Genomic DNA, 16,834 nt, shown 5'->3' on the forward strand with positions numbered 1-16,834 from the left:
CGCCGCGCAGAGGCAGGAGAGCGAGAGGGGTCCCTACCCAGGAGACGGGGGTGGGAGGCCTGAGGGAGGCGCCTGGCCTGGAGCTGAGCCTGGAGCCGTCCCGACCCGGCCGGCCCTGGGAGCCCGGGGGAGGGGAGCCGAGTGATCCCAAAGGGACACCGAGTCCCTTCCGGGTCCCAGTTGTCCTTTGAGCCGCGTGAGGGGACTTGGTCCCCATTTCCTGAGCCGCATTGCGGACCACAGCACCTTCATCTGAGCCCCAGCAGGGACCCCAGGTCCCCCTCCTGAGCCTTGGGGGTGTCCCTCAGCCCCTTTCTCTCAGCCCCTAGGGCAGACCTTCTCTGGTCTTTTCTCTGAATGGCCAGGGAGACCCCCCTCCCCTCTTCCTGAATTCCAGCAGGTCCCCAGCCTCCTGTCTCTGAACCCCAGCCAGGACTCTGCTGGTCCCCCCTGTGAAAGTTGGGGGAATCCTACTGCCTCTCTGAGACTCCGAAGTAATTCTGACCTCCCCTTCTGAACTCCCTGCACCCCAATTTTTCCTCTTCTGAACCCCAGGGCGGACCCAACTTCTCCTTCACCAGACTCTGAGCCCCAAAGAAGCCAGAAAGCATCTCCTCTCAAACACAGAGAGGACCTCAGCTCCCCTTCCTGTGTATCCCAAACTTTGAGCCCTAGTGGGAAGCTCGGATTCCCTCCCCCCAAGGAAACACAGCTTCCCTTTGGTGATTCCCTCCAGTGGGGACCCCACAGCAGCCCCTCAGAGCTTCAGCTGACACTCAGCTCTCCTGCTTCTGGAGCTCTCAGGCCCCCCTCCTGGGTGCCCAGGTTCTAGCCGTGAGGCTGGGGGAACCTAGCTTCATCTCTAGTCTCATCTTCTTTGCTGAGCTTCTGTGGGTACCCCAGGCTCTTCTCTGAACCTCAGAGGGTTCCCAGCAGAGGATCTAGGTCCCAGAAGTGACCTCGATTTCCTCCTTTGAGGTTCCAGGGAGGATTCAGATCTTCCCATTTCACAGACCAGTGGAAACTGAGCCCCTCACCTGCTTCAAGACCCCAGGCGCTTCCCTCCCCACTCCCACCCCTCAGGAGCCCTCCTCAGCTCTGCCTCTTTCGCACCTGGGCCCTATCGCCCGCGACGAGGATGATGATGTGGTCCAACTTCTTCATGCACGAGGAGGACCGCCGGCGGCGAGCTCACGGGGCGCGCAAGGCCAAGATGACCCCTGAGCACGAGGGGAAGATTAAGCTGGCGCTGCTGCTGACCTCCGTGGGTGCCACGCTGGCAGTGCTGGCCGTGGGCACCGAGTTCTGGGTGGAACTCAACACCTACAGGGACAACGGCAGTGCCGTCTGTGATGCTGCCCACCTGGGGCTCTGGAAGATGTGCACCAAGCGACTGTGGCAGGCGGACGTGCCCGCCGGCAGAGACACCTGCGGCCCAGCGGAGCTGCCCGGAGGTGAGAGGCCGCTGCCCCCGCGCAGGGCTTGTAACCCGTGTCTGAGAAACCCGTGCCCGAGCCCCGAGGAGAGAGAGCTTGCCCCCTCAGATGCGCCCCTACCCACATCAACCTGTGCTCCGGGGACAGCCTCTGCCCCAGGCACAAACTGTGCAGAGAGGGAGTCTGTACCCCCAAACTAGCCTGCACCCCAGGCCAGTCTGTAGCTCTAGACCAGCCTCTGCCCCCAGAGCAGCCGCCTGTTCCCCGAAACCCGTCTGTGCTCCTAGACCAGCCAGTGCCCTCAGACTGCCCTGTGACCTCCAGAGCTCCTATGCTCCCAGCACAGCGTGTGATCCCAGACATTTCTGTGTCCCCAGACCAGCCTGTACCCCCAGCAAGCCCATGTTCCCAGAGAAACCTTGTGCCTCTGCACACAGCCTGTGCCCCCAGACCCAGCCGATGACTCCGGACGCAGCTGGTGCCCTCAGACAGCCTTTGTCTCCCAGAAATGCTCGCGCCCCTGAGACAGCCTGCACCCCCATCCTGTGGGCCCTGGGGAGAAAGACCACCTTGATGCCCACCCCCGAGTACGCTCTTCCCTCCTGCCGATTCCACCAAACAGCTCTCACCAAAGACCTCCCAACATCCCAGGGCAGACCTTGTGCTTCCTGGAAAATCTGCTTCATTTCCTACCCATTTCACCTCAAATTCGCCAACTGGACACTCCAGCCCTTCTCATTTTCTCTTCCAGGCACCCCGACACCCCTCACTTCCCTACAGAGTGGCTGTTTCACCCCTACCCATGCCAGAGAGCTATCCCGTACCTCTCACTCTCCCAGACGGGCCACGCCATGCCCTAAACTTATACCAGAGAGACATCCTATATGCCTAGGGGACAGGAATGGGATCTCACTCCACCTCTACTGACCCAAGGAAACTATCTGACACCCCTCAGAGCCCATTTAGGATGTCGCATGCTTGGTCACCCGTATGGCATCTGCAACACTCTCTCCTCTCCAAAGGATGTCCTATAATCTCAGTACCCCTCAAAGAAGATCTATCCCTCTGGGCTCCAGATGGGATTTCCCTCCTCCTTCACTTTTCCAGATGTGATCTGACACATCCCTAGGGTCCAAATAAGGATGTTGCAAGCCTTTGATAGCAAAGTGGGATGCGAAGCACCCTTGTTATCTGAGGTACCACCCAGTCGGCGTGCAGACCGGCTAATTCGCACCCCTCAGAGCCCCAAGCAGGAAGTTCCCCAATTTTTGACAAGTGGGATACTCTGTCAATAAAAATATTAGATGCTAATGTAGTGCCCGGCTCTGTTCTAAGTATTTCACCTGCATGAACCCATCAATCCTCACAGCAACCCTATGAGTAGTTATTATCGTCCCCAAAATGAGGAGCAAGAAATACAAATGTCACAGTCTATGCACCCAGGCTAGTCACATGGGGTTTGAACCCTGGTCATCTCTGTTCTTTCTTTTTCTTTTAAATTTTAAAAAATTTTAAAAAATGTGTTGGAATATAGTTGATTTACAATGTTGTGTTAGTTTCAGGTGTACAGCAAAGTGAATCAGTTATACATATACGTATATCCACTTTTTTTAGATTCTTTTCCCATACAGGCCATTACAGAGTATTGAGTAGAGTTCCCTGTGCTATACAGTAGGTCCTTATTATTTATCTATCTTATATATAGTAGTGCGTATATCCCAGTTTATCCCTACCCCCCTATCCCCTGGTTACCATAAGGTTTTTTTCTACATCTGTGACTCTACTTCTGTTTTGTAAATAAGTCCATTTGTACCCTTTTTTAGATTCCACATATAAGCTATTATCATATGATATTTGTCTTTCTGTGTTTGACTTACTTCACTCAGTATGGCAGTCTCTAGGTCCATCCATGTTGCTGCAAATGGCATTATTTTCTTCTTTTTTATGGCTGAGTAATATTCCGCTGTATATATGTACCACATCTTCTTTATCCATTCCTCTGTTGACAGACATTTAGGTTGCTTCCATGTCCTGACGATTGTAAACAGTGCTGCAACGAACATTGGGGTGCATGTATCTTTTTGAATTATGGTTTTCTCTGGATATATGCCCAGGAGTGGGATGACTGGGTCATATGGTAGTTCTATTTTTAGTTTTTTAAGGAACCTCCATACTGTTCTTTGTAGTGGCTGCACCAATTTACATTCCCACCAACAGTGTAGGAGGGTTCCTGGTCATCTCTGTTCTTAACAGCGACACTGTATTGCATCTCACTAGTCCATAAATATGTCCCAAAGGTTCTCACTGCACTGGGGGGGCTGTCCCGCCCCACCTGACTGCATAATATGGGGTCCCTCACATCCCTTGATGTCTCCCTAATGGTCAGAAAGAGCTTCAGTCTCCTTAAAGGACCATCACCATCATCCCACGATCCTGACCCTTCAGAGGACATCTCCCAAATTGCAAGATTTCAGAAATATCCCACACATCCCATGGCCCATCAAAGGACATCCCAAAGGGGGGTGACCCATATCCTACTCTTTTCCAAATGGGATATGCCATATCCTCTGGGGTCAGAGACAAGATGCCCTAAATCATTAGTAGCCAAAATGGGATGCCAGACACCCCATACTCTCTCAGAAAGATGTATCACACCTTCTTATTCTCTAGTTGAGACTCCCCATTTCCCTCGTAGAGGAAGACCGCTTTCCCCCCACCGACTTGTGGCAGATAGCATCCTCGCCGTTTGTTCCGCTGCACAAAGCATCCTTTACTTTTTGCTGCTGCGGGGTCAGGACTCACATTTCCCACTGCTCCTGCCAGGACATCTCATGCCCTTTTCTTTCCTTGACAGTACCAGGTGGAGTGTCCCACACCACCTCACCTGTCTCTGGAGTTTATCTCTTGTCCCTCAGCGTCCCCCTTCAATTCGGAAAGTTCCTTTCCACTTCCCCAGACCACCTGACCTGTCTCCTATTTCTTAATACCCCTCTTATTCTCGACCTCTCTCCTCCCTTTCCCTCTGTTCTCTCCTCAGTTTCCCCATCTGTGGAACGAGAAAGTTGGAGTAGGTGAATTCTGTGGAAGTTCTGGTCTTAAAATGCAATTTAGAAAGCACCTTTTTTTTTTTTTTTTTTTTAGCGTGGGCTTTCTTGAACTTCAAGTACACAAATTTGGATGAATCATCCTTTTCAGTTTATGCCACAAAATCATTCCCAGCCTTTGCAAGATCCTTCATGTGCTTTATTTTACATTCTTATTCTTTTTTCCATTCTTTCCTAACTCATCTCTTTAATGCATTTGATATGCATCCATGGATATGTATTTTAACTTAGAAAAATAGTGTTTTTAATATATGTATGTATTTTAATTTCCATAAATGATATCGTGCTATAGATTTTTTCCTATTTTTGATGTTTTTCCTCAACACTGTTTCTCAGATCTTCCCGTGCTGCTTTCTGTCAGTCTAGTTTGTGGCTACTAGGTGCTGCAGAGACTTGCCCATCACATTTACTTGTCTATTCCAATAGCGATGGGCACGTAGGTTGATTCCAGCTCCCTGTTTATTTCTTTCTTTCTTTTTGGCTGTGCCGTGTGGCATTCGGGATCTTAGTTCCCGGACCAGGGATCGAGCCCAAGCCCACTGCAGTGGAAGCGCAGGGTCCTAACCACTGGACCCCCAGGGACGTCCCCCCGCCTCCCTATTATTATAAACGGTGTAGCAATGAACATGATGCAACCCATATATGTTCCTGCACGTGGTTTTTTTCTGAATGTATACCCAGAAGTGAAACTGTTGGGTTATAGGGATAAACATCCTTCACTTCATAAAGTATGTCAGAGTGCTTTCCAAAAAGGCTAGAACCCATTTACACCCCCAGCTGTTTCCTCTTATCCTTCCAATGCTTGATATTATCCTTTGAATATTTGCCCATCTAACTGATCTAAAGTGCCATGTCCTGCTGATGTAAGTTGCATTTCTGTGATCCCTGCTGAGGTGGAGCATCTCTTCATGTACTTGTGAGTAATCCACGCTTCCTCTTCTATGAATTGACTATTCATATCCTTTGCCCAGTTTTCAGTTGGGTTATCTCTCTTTTCTTGCTGATCTGGAAGAGTTCTTTGTGTAGTCTAGACGTGAATCCTTTCTGAGATAAGAATCTCTTCTGAGGGCTTCCCTGGTGGTGCAGTGGTTGGGAGTCCACCTGCCGATGCAGGGGACACGGGTTTGTACCCCAGTCCGGGAAGATCCCACATGCCGCGGAGCGGCTGGGCCCATGGCCGCTGAGCCTGCACGTCCGGAGCCTGTGCTCCGCGACGGGAGAGGCCACAGCAGTGAGAGGCCCGCGTACCAAAAAAAAAAAAAAAAAAATCTCTTCTGAGTCTTCTGCCTGGATCTTGGGGTGCTTTGTTAAATAAAGTGATTATCCATTTCTTTCTTTTTTTTTTATTTTGCGGTACGCGGGCCTCTCACTGCTGTGGCCTCTCCCGTCGCGGAGCACGGGCTCTGGACGCGCAGTTCTCAGCGGCCATGGGCCCAGCCGCTCCGTGGCCTGTGGGATCCTCCCGGACCAGGGCACGAACCCGTGTCCCCTGCATCAGCAGGCGGACTCTCAACCACTGCGCCACCAGGGAAGCCCATTCATTTCTATTCTCACTGGACCCTACACAAACTCATATGACAGAGCCAGGAAACAGACTATTAACTCACTTTATACAGGAAGAATTGGAAGCTCAGAGAGGTCAATAGCCCACTCAAGGCCGCAGATCTGGACCTCAAAGCTCTGGATTGGAATCCCAGCTCCTGTGATAGCAGGTGGTTTCACTTCTCTGAGCATGAGTTCTCTCTATCAGGGATGTTAATTTCACATTTCTAGGTTATTGTGAGCTATGTTAAATGTCCAGCCCTGAGCTTACACGAGGGGCCTCCATGTCATTACCTCTCTTTTTCTGTCTCCTGCTGCCACAGAAGCAAACTGCACTTATTTTAAATTCTTCACCACGGGAGAGGATGCTCACATCTTCCAGAGAACCACAAAGAAAGGTAAGAACTTTTTGCCCGGTGGAGGGGATATGCTGACCACGCTAAAGGATTCCTTTTCTTTCTTTTTCTTTTTTGTAAATTGAAGTATAGTTATTTCCAATATTGTGTTAGTTTCAGGTGTACAGCAAAGTGATTCAGTTATGTTTTTCAGATTATATTCCCTTATAGTTTATTAAAAGGTATTGATTATAATTCCCTGCGCTATACAGTAAGTCCTTGTTGCTTATCTATTTCACGTAGAGTAGTTTGTATCCGTTAATCCCAGGGGGCTTCTTGATAGCATTGTACTCTTCTCTGCTTTGCCGCAGGATGGGCACAAGCTCCTAAATCCTGGCGAGGTCTCATCTTTGGAGAGAGGTGGTTCTCCAGAGCCCTGTGTCCAACATTCCCCCCTCAGCTCTGCTTTTGCCACATGCCGTGTTACTTTGGGCAAGTCCCAGCCCCTCTCTGTGGATAGTACGTTAACATCTCACAAGTGTGCCTCTCCCACATGCTGAACACAGCGCTGGGTGTTTCATTTATAAGAGTTCCAGTCCTTGCCATGACCCTGCAGGGCAGGGGCTCTATCCTAATCTTCCAGATGAGAAAACACAAGTCCGTAAATGGTTTAATTTATTTCCCCAGGAAGTGGCAGAGGCAGAGGCAGGATTCGAACCCCAATAATTCCAAATGTAAAGTAGTGCTCTTCAATAAAATATTCCATGAGATTGGGAATGTTCTGTATCTGCACTGACCCATATGGTAGCCACTGGCCCCACGTGGCCGGTGCAACTAAGACACTGAGTTTTAAATTTTGTTCAATTTAAATCCATTTAAAATTAAAAGACCCTCCGTGGCTAGTGTCTACCATTCTGGACAATAAAACTTTTAAGGCTTTACCCTTTCTACTCTAACCACAGTCTCTCCATCACCCCAGTATGTCAGTATCCCCACCAGTAAAGGGATTGCGGTCAGTATGTCAATATCCCCACTAGTAAAAGAACTGTGGAATGTCATGAACCTTATCTGGTCTTTGTAAGGATTTAATGAAATGATGCAGCTAGAACATGCAGTATGGTGCCTGGCACATAGTAGGTCCTCCGTAAACAGTGGAGGACTCTTCATGGAGGACCTACTTACCCTCTGCACTCCTTTCTTTCTTATCTTGGTGCCAAGCGAGCTTGGGCAAGTCGCTGTGCTCCCCTAGGATAGCGAAATAATCACAGGGCACACATATGGAACAAGTGCTGTGTGCCCGGTGGCGCACTGGGTACATTACATATGTGATTTCTAATCCTCACAGCAGTCAAGTAGAGATTTTGATCTTGATTTTCCAGAGGAGGAAACTGAGGTTCAGAGAGGTTCAGTGACTCTACCAGAATCTTCCAGCCAGGAAGTAGCTGGGGAGAGTTCTGACTTGGATCGTTCTGCTGTAATGTACCACCTTCTCTGTTGTCTCCCACACACCCCACTGCCTCAGTTTCCTCACCGGAAAACAAATGGTGACCAGATCATAAGTAATACTTGGTAGTTCCCATCTCCTTCTAATCCTGGCTGTGTCCTTTCTTTGCTCTGTGACCTTAAGCAATTAACTGACCCTTTCTGAGTCTTAGTTCTTCCTTCAACAGTATAAGTAAAACATTGAACTGGATGATCTTCTACTTGAAAATTCTTCTCTAGTCCTGGATCTTCTGGGTCCCTATATGGGAGTTCTCTCTACTCCCTACATCCTGTATTCTCTACTCCCCCTTCCCCTCCTCACAGAGGTAAATATGGCAGCTGCGGTGATAGCAGTGCTAGGCATGGCAGTCATGGCCCTGGGGTGCCTCTGTGTCATCATGGTGCTCAGCAAAGGGGCAGAGTTCCTGCTCCGGGTTGGAGCCATCTGCTTTGGCCTCTCAGGTGAGGGTTGAGAGCCTGCAGACTGAGAACATTGCATGCTGGGAGGTCGGGTCTCCAAACACCAATGCATGTTGGGAGGTCAGGTCTCCAAGCACTGTTGCATGCTGGGAAGTTGGGTTTCCAAGCACTGTTGCATGCTGGGAGGTCGAGGGAAGTCTCCAAGCCCCGTTGTAGGCTGGGAGGTTGGGTCTCCAAGCACTGTTGTGTGCTGGGAATTGGCGGAAGCTCAAAGGCTATAGAAGTCTCAAAGATGGGAGAGTTCTAAGTTCTGTTGTTGACTGGGAACTGGAGAGTCTCCAAAGACTTCTTTAGATTGGAATCTAGGGTCCCCAAGCGCTGTTGCCAGCTGGGACGTTGAGGGAGGTCCCCACGCACTGTTGTGTGCTGTCAGGTTGAGGAAGGTCTCTAAGTACCATTGCATGCTGGGAAGCACAAGACCTATAGTAGGCTCGAATATGAGGATGGTCCAAGCGCCGTTGTTGGCTGGGAACTGAAGGTTCTCCAGACACTCTTTTAGATTTGGACCTGGAGTCTGCAAGAACTGTTGCATTTTTGGAGTTGGGGGTCCAAAAGAATTCTGCATCTTGTGAAATGTAGCCCTCATTGGATCAAATGTTTTCCAGGGTGGATAGATAAGTCATAAACTATATAAGCTTCATTTATTTATCTTTCGTGTATCTACTGAGCACCTACTATGTTCCAGGCACTGAGCTAAGGGCTGGAGACATAAGATTAATAAGACAGACACTGTGTCTGCCCTCACAGAGCGTAGATTCTGACAGAGGTAGACGGTACGCAACAATTACACATATAATGATCCAACTATAATTGTGATGAGAGTTACGATGAAGCATATAAGGGGTACACACTGGGGTGGGGGGCTTGTCAGAGAAACTTCCTGAGAAAGTGATATTTAAGCTGACCATCGAAGGAGGAACAGAAATTATCCAGTCAGAATATGGAGTTGACGGTAGTGGTGGCCATGTTGGTGATGTTTGTTGTGGTGGTGGTAATGATGGTGATGCCCCTGATATGGGAATAGTGGTGATGGAATAGCATACATGTAGTCTGTGAAAGACTTGGCAACTTTAAAAGAAGACGAATGAACAGAATGGAGATCAGAGCATAGGGCAGGGCAAAGTTTGCGCAAATATACACGGTAACCTTAGTTAACAGATGAGGTAGGGACTCGGTGCAAGATGAGTCAAGGGAGGTCCCTGGTAGTCCAGTGGTCAGGACCCTGCGTTTTCACTGCAGAGGGCATGGGTTCAATGCAGAGGGCATGGGTTCAATCCCCGGCTGGGGAACTAAGATCCTACAAGCTCCGCGCGGCCAAAACGAAAACAAAAATAAAGGAGACAGGGAGATATGAATGTTCAAGAGCACACTCGAATAGAAATTATTAGTAATCACATTCTTATTATTGTTCTGTGCCTTAGAGAGCTTCCTAAACAAAGGGGGAAATCCAGTCATTCCCTGTCTTTCATTTATTCATTAGAAAGGTGTCTGCCCTTAACGAGATTATCATCTGGTTAAGGACAGAGAAATGATACGAATCATCCCACAATTACGAACTGCAGGAAGTGCTATGAAGGAGAAGTAGAGTTCTGTGAGGATGCATAACGAGGGCACTTCATTTAAAGCAGAATCAGAGAAAGGCTCTCTGAGGAGATGACACTTAAAACATCCAAGTATGGGTAACCAAGCTAGAAAGAGCTCGGTGGATTTCGAGTCCTGAAAGAACGCCAGTGAGGCTGGAGCATGGACAGTAAGGAGGATACTGGTTTAAAAGACAAACCAAGAAATCAACAGGGAATCAAAAGATCTGGGTTGGAGTCCCAAATTCCAGCCCAGGGAGGAGATAGAAATTAGGCAAATAAATAATGCTCCTATGAATTAATATATGTCAACAATTACCAATTGTGGTAAATGCTATAAATGAAAAGTAAAGAGTCTAATGAAAATGTATAACAGGGAGACCCAACAGAGACTTGACTGGTGGTGGTCAGGGAAGCCTTCTCAGAAGAAGTGTAATTCAAGTAAGGAATTCTGTAGAGAATGAGGATGTGTAAGGTGGGCTCAGGGAGGGGTAAGCAGACAGTTATTCCAAGCAGCACAAAGGTCTCCAGGCTTGAACAAATTTGGTGCATTTAAAGTCCTGAATGGGACTTCCCTGGCGCTCCAGTGGTTAGGCCGCCGCGCTTCCACTGCAGGAGGCTCGGGTTCAACCCCTGGTCCGGGTGACTAAGATCCCGCGTGCCACGCGGTACCGCCAAAAAATAAAAATAAAACAAAAGTAAAGTCCTGAAAGAAGTCCTACTCCATACTGCTGTAGGATGGGAAGGGCAGCTTGAGAGGAGGCTGAAGAAACAGGCAGGGGCCAGGTCACGTGGGCCCTTCTAGGTCATTCGAGGGAAGTCAGGTTCGATCAGGGAGAAGGTAAAGTGATGTGCCTAAGAGAAGAGTCTTGGAGTAGACCTGTCTGGGCTCAAACCCACATGACTCTTTTCTAGGCTTCAATTTTCCCATCTGTAAAGTGGGGATAATAATAATAATACCCATTCATAAGGTCTAGTGGAAGAGGTGAGATGTGGGAGCATTTGGTTAGATTCTTGTTGCAAAACTAGTGTGTCAAGGCCAGAGCTCCACAAACTACAGCCCATGGTCAAATCCTACCTGCCTCTTGTTTTGGAGTTAGTGACATTTTTTTTTTTTTTTTTGCGGTACACGGGCCTCTCACTGTTGTGGCCTCTCCCGTTGCGGAGCACAAGCTCCGGACGCACAGGCTCAGCAGCCATGGCTCACGGGCCCAGCCGCTCCGTGGCATGTGGGATCTTCCCGGACCGGGGCACGAACCCACGTCCCCTGCATCGGCAGGCGGACTCTCAACCACTGCGCCACCAGGGAAGCCCTGGAGTTAGTGACATTTTAAAACCATAAATCATATTGTTCCTACCTAGATCGAAAGCCACGGATGAATTTCTACCACTAGAATAACGTGCCTCCAAGGTCTTATGTGGTCTGGCTCCTAATGTGGTCTGGCTCCTACGTGAGACTTCACCTCTTACCATTTGTTCTCTCTGTTCTGTCCATATCAACCTCTTTGCTGTTCTCAGACCCTCCAAGTTCCTTCCCTCCTCAGAGCATTCTGCACTGCTGTCCCCTCAGCCTGGAATGCTCTTCCGCCAGCTCTTGCCATGTCTCATTTCTGCAGATCATTTCAGCCGCTGATCATATGTCACCTCCTCAGAAAGACCATTGTTGGCCACCTTGTCTAAAGTAGACCGCTTCCCTGCTGTGTCCCTGCCTTGCCTTATTTTTCTTCGTAGAATTGATCACTACCTGAAATTATGCATGTATGTATGCCTTTGTTTGCTAGGGCTGCCATAACAAAGTACCGCAGACAGGGTGCCTTACACACCAGAAATGTATTTTCTCACAGTTCTGGAGGCTGGAAGTCTGAGATCAACATGTCAGCAGGTTCGGTTCCTTCTGAGGCCAACCTCCTTGGCATGTAGATGGCTGTCTTCTCCCAGTGTCCTCACATGGTCCTTCCCCATGCTTGTCTGTGTCCTAATCTCCTCTTCTTATAAGGGCACCAGACATACTGGATCAGGGCCCACCCTAGTGACCTCATTTTAAGTGAATTACCTCTTTAAAGACCCTAACTCCAAATATAGTCATATTCCAAGGCCCTGGGGATCAGGACCCCAATGTGTGAACTTTTGTGGGGATGCAGTTCAACCCACATCAATACATTCACCTGATTTTTGTCCATCTCCCCTTTTGGGGTGAATTTCCAGGAGGACAGCCCCTTCATTAGGTTTTTTTTTTTCCCTGGGTCGTGCTATGTGGCATGCAGGATCTTAGTTCCCCGATCAGGGATCGAACCCGTGCCCCCTGCATTGGGAGCACGGAGTCTTAACCACTGGACCGCCAGGGAAGTCCCTAGTTTTGTTCTTGTATTTTATATATATTTTATAATGAGAGTTCAATTAAGATCTATTGACTGAATGAGAGAATGCATGAATTAGCAGTGGAATGAAGGGGACTGGATGGTGTCGCTCCCTCGTACAGATGCTTTTCCACCTCCAGTGCTCTGATGCTGACCTGCATGAGGTCAAGAAAGGATCACAAAGGGACCACTGAGCCATGTTACGCAGACTCCAGGCTGTATTCTCCAGGTCCCTAACTTAAAACCATGGGGGAGGGCTTCCCCGGTGGCACAGTGGTTAAGAATCCGCTTGCCAATGCAGGGGACACAGGTTCAATCCCTGGTCCGGGAAGATCCTACATGCCTCAGAGCAACTAAGCCTGCAAGCCACAACTGCTGAGCCTGCAAGCCACAACTACTGAAGCCCGGGTGCCACAACTACCGAAGCCTGCATGCCTAGAGCCCGTGCTCCGCAACAAGAGAAGCCACCACAATGAGAAGCCCGCGCACTGCAACGAAGATAGCCCCCGCTCACGGCAACTAGAGAAAGCCCGCACGCAACAACGAAGACCCAACACAGCCAAAAATAAAAAATAAATAAAATGAAATAAATTAATTTTTAAAAAAATGTTAAAAAACAAAACCATGGGCTTCCCTGGTGGCGCAGTGGTTGAGAATCTTCCTGCTAATGCAGGGGACATGGGTTCGAGCCCTGGTCTGGGAGGATCCCACATGCCGCAGAGCAGGTAGGCCCGTGAGCCACAACTACTGAGCCTGCGCGTCTGGAGCCTGTGCTCCGCAACAAGAGAGGCCGCGACAGTGAGCGGCCGGCGCACAGCGATGAAGAGTGGCCCCCACTTGCCGCAACTAGAGAAAGCCCTCGCACAGAAACGAAGACCCAACACAGCAAAAATAAATAAATTTAAAAACAAACAAACAAACAAACAAACAAAACAAAACTATGGGGAAACTGGGAGTGTAGGGAGGAAGGAAGGTCAGAGATCAAGGTTGAAGTCAGACTCTGGGGTCTGAGAGGGGAGGCAGCCAGGATGCATGAGCCATGCATGACCATTGGAGGGTCCTACGTGATCTTACTCCGCCCACCTCTGTACTTCCGCTGCCCACCACCCCCTCCCCTCCCCCATCCTCTTTGCTCCACTGCACTGACTTTTCTTTTTTTCCCTCTAACACACTCTACTCCACCCTACCGCAAAGCCTTTGCACCAGCCATTCCTTCTGCCCAGAATAGCCATTGCTGTTTTGTGCATGGCTGGCTTCTTTTCGTCCATTTGGGTCTCAGCTCCAATGGCTTTTCTGATGACACCATGTAAAGCCCCAGCCCCACCCCTGGATGTCACGGCCCTTCCCACCACTCTGTTTTTATCTCCTTCCTAGCGTGCATCACTGTCTGAAATTATCCCGTCTTCTCACATGTTTACTTTGGCAGTTACAACCTGGTCGCCGGCAGGCCAGCGACGGCCCATAAATGTCCTCTGTTTGGCGGGCAGCGTCTACAGATTTCTCTGAGCCAATATTTAAAGGTTGGGTGAATTCCCGTAAAAATCATAATCGTTTAAAACAAATGCTAGCTGTTCTTGAAAACTCAGAAGATCTGGTCTACGAAGCCGCCGTTTCCGACGGGCTGCAGTTGGCTGGAGCCGGGTTTGGGCTGTGCTCTGTCATGGTCCCCACCGCGCCTGCCTGCTCGCTTGTTTGGACTTTCTCATTGTCTACTGGAGACATTTGAGTTTTGCCAGCCTTGGTTTATTTGTGTACCATTTGTCTCCTCCAAGTAGAACATAGGTTCTGTCATGTTAGGGTTCTTTGGTCTGTCTGGTTCCTTTTTATTTCTTCAATCAAATTGCATTACATGACTGATTTTCTTTTCATTTTGTAATCCACCATCACTCTCTTTTCTTTTCAACTTTATTGGGATATGATTGACAAGTATAAATTGTGTGTGTGAGTATGCACACACATATATGTGTATATATATATGTATACACCATTGTATATAAGGTATACAGCTTGCAGGATCTCAGTTCCCTGACCAGGGATTGAACCTGGGCCACGGCAGTGACAGTGCTGAGTCCGAATCACGAGACCGCTAGGGAAGTCCCCTACAACTTGATGTTTTGATATACTGATATACACATCATGAGGTGATCAACGCAATCAAACAAGTTAACACATTCATCACCTCACATAGTAACTTGTTTTTTGCAGTGAGAACATTTAAGATCTACTCTCTTAGCAAATTTTATGGGCACAGTATTATTAACTGTAGTCACCATGCTGTACGTTAGATCTCCAGAATTTATTCCTCTTCAGACTGGAAGTTTGTGCCCTTTGACCAGCATCTCCCCATTTTCCCCCTCCGCTCAGTCCCCGGCAGCCACCATTCTGCTCTCTGCTTCTATGGTTTCAACTCAGATTCCATCATCACTCTTTACTCAAGTCTGAATGGAGTCTTAATTTGACTTTTGTGATTCTTGATTCCTTGGTTTGCTTTGTTCCTTCCTTAAGTGGTGAAAGACACATTAACATAAAACTTACCGTTTGAACCATTTTTAAGTGTCCACTTCTGTGGCGTTAAGTCCATTCACGCAGTTGTGCAGCCGTCACCACCATCCATCGCCAGAACTTTTGCATCTTCACCAATTAAAACTCCGCCCCCATGAAACACCAACTCCCCATTGCTCTTCCCCACCCCCGCACCCACCTTCTACTTTCTGTCTCTGTGAATTTGTGTCTTGTTCTTTCTTTCTCTCCAGCGTCTAAAATTGTGCCTGCTATAGGGTAGGTGCTTAATAAGCAGTTGTTGAGGAGGTGCTAGTGAAACTGCAGAAATGCATCTCGGGGGTCTCCGAGGAGCTCCGGTTCTTTATGTCTCAGCACAGAAAGAATTCAGCGAGAGGCCAAGTGATAGATAAGAAGTGATTTATTAGAATAAGATGCTCGTGCGCCTTACAAGCGGGTGAGCTAGAGGGTGCCACGCCGAGAACTTAGTGGGCTACAGTTTTATAATCAAAGGAGAGTGGGGAGGGGGAGAAGACCACCTCCTTCCTCATTCTTGAGTAGACGTCAAGCGTCCATCCTCGGCTCCGCCTCCAAGTCAGGCGGGAGGGTTTTCTTGTCCCTCCGTGGTCAAACTGGGACTGTCATGGCCCAATGGAAATGAGCAAAAAGGTGGTAACATATACTAGAGTATGATGAATCATCTCAGCTTTCAGCATAATGTCAACTTTTCCTTATATTTTTGTTTCTAATGTGCGCAGAGGAGTGTTACCTTAGGAATCAAGCCTCTCTGGGCAGGATGTGGGTCTTATTTCACCATTGTTTCATTGTCTGGGGGCATGGCTCAGGCTTCTGTTGCATGGTTGTGTTGCTAAGCGAGCCTGCTTGGTTTTGTGGTTAAGCAAACCTGCTTTCTTGAGCGATCATTAACTTACAGGGGTCTCCCATGCTTTTTTTTCTTTACTTACAGTCCCCTAGTGGGATTAACTATGTAATCACCTACTTTGTCCCTTTACTCTGTTCCTATCACTAGGGGGTCCCCCAGCTTTCTTGTCTGAGTAAGCATGTGATGGGGTATATTGGGGGAGAGGCTCAGACCTCCGTTGGGGACCCCAGGGGCCTGAGGGCCACATCTGTTCTCCTCTCCCCACAGGCCTGCTGCTTCTGGTCAGCCTGGAGGTGTTCCGCCATTCCGTGCAAGCCTTGCTGCAGAGAGTTAGCCCTGAGCCTCCCCCGTCCCCGGCCCTGACCTATGAATACTCCTGGTCTCTGGGCTGTGGCGTGGGGGCCGGCTTGGTCCTGATCCTGGGGAGTGGCTTCTTTTTCCTGCTCACCCTGCCTCCCTGGCCCTGGGGCTCCCTCTGTCCCAAGTGGGGGCACAGGGCCACCTAGGGTCACCGTTGTGCTTTCTCTAAGCAACTCCCAAACCCTTCACCTTTCTCCATTGTGCCCCTCAGAATCTTTTGCCCCGTGTCCTAGAGAGACTGTGTTCTCCCTGCTCTAGGGGCCCATGCTGTTGGCACAGAACTGCCCCTCACGCCCTCATCTTTTTTTCTCTGTAAATATGTTTTTCTCGGGGGCTGAATTTGGGTTGCTTAGGAGTGGGACGGGGAGAGGATTTTTGCGAACGAGGATCCCCAGGGAAGGCTGGTGGGGACCTGATGGGGTAACTAGGGAGTGGGGGGTGGTGAGGTCAGGGGGTCTTGGGAGGGAGTTGGATCTATTTGTTCCACAGATTTGGATGTATTTGCTTGTGGGAGAGACTTCCTCCAGGGAAACAGGGGAATGGGGGAGGAGAGAATCTCTGGGTCTGACCTCACTGTGGCCTGATTTGGGATTAAAGGTTTGGAAATTTAACAACTTTGATTTGGAGTCCGTTGTGATGTGATTTGTGCACTCCAGGGTAGAGAAAAGGGGTCACTTGTGCTCTCCAGAAACCCACTACATGCTACTTGTCAGCCCCAAAGTCACATGTCAATGAACCCATAGAGAGTGACAGAAAACTCAACAGTTTGGAACACA

At 49.0% G+C, this 16,834-nt stretch overlaps 1 protein-coding gene across 3 annotated transcripts; it reads left to right on the forward strand.

Moving 5' to 3' along the window:
- Positions 1–1,138: 1,138 nt before the first annotated feature.
- CACNG6 (calcium voltage-gated channel auxiliary subunit gamma 6) lies at positions 1,139–16,204 on the forward strand (the record flags this gene model as incomplete). Of its 3 annotated transcripts, XM_082863561.1 has the most annotated exons (4): positions 1,139–1,454; positions 6,406–6,480; positions 8,224–8,361; positions 15,966–16,204. In XM_082863561.1, the coding sequence occupies 4 exons, from the start codon at positions 1,139–1,141 to the stop codon at positions 16,202–16,204; spliced, it is 768 nt and encodes a 255-aa protein (XP_082719687.1). The 3 variants fall into 3 exon arrangements, with proteins under 3 accessions (XP_082719687.1, XP_082719688.1, XP_082719689.1); XM_082863562.1 differs by lacking the exon at positions 8,224–8,361 and having other exon boundaries at positions 1,142–1,454; XM_082863563.1 differs by lacking the exons at positions 6,406–6,480; positions 8,224–8,361 and having other exon boundaries at positions 1,142–1,454.
- Between the last annotated feature and the right edge of the window lie 630 nt (positions 16,205–16,834).

Source organism: Leucopleurus acutus (genome assembly GCF_964270905.1).
Source record: "Leucopleurus acutus genome assembly, chromosome: 20".
Classification (NCBI taxonomy): Eukaryota; Metazoa; Chordata; class Mammalia; order Artiodactyla; family Delphinidae; genus Leucopleurus; species Leucopleurus acutus.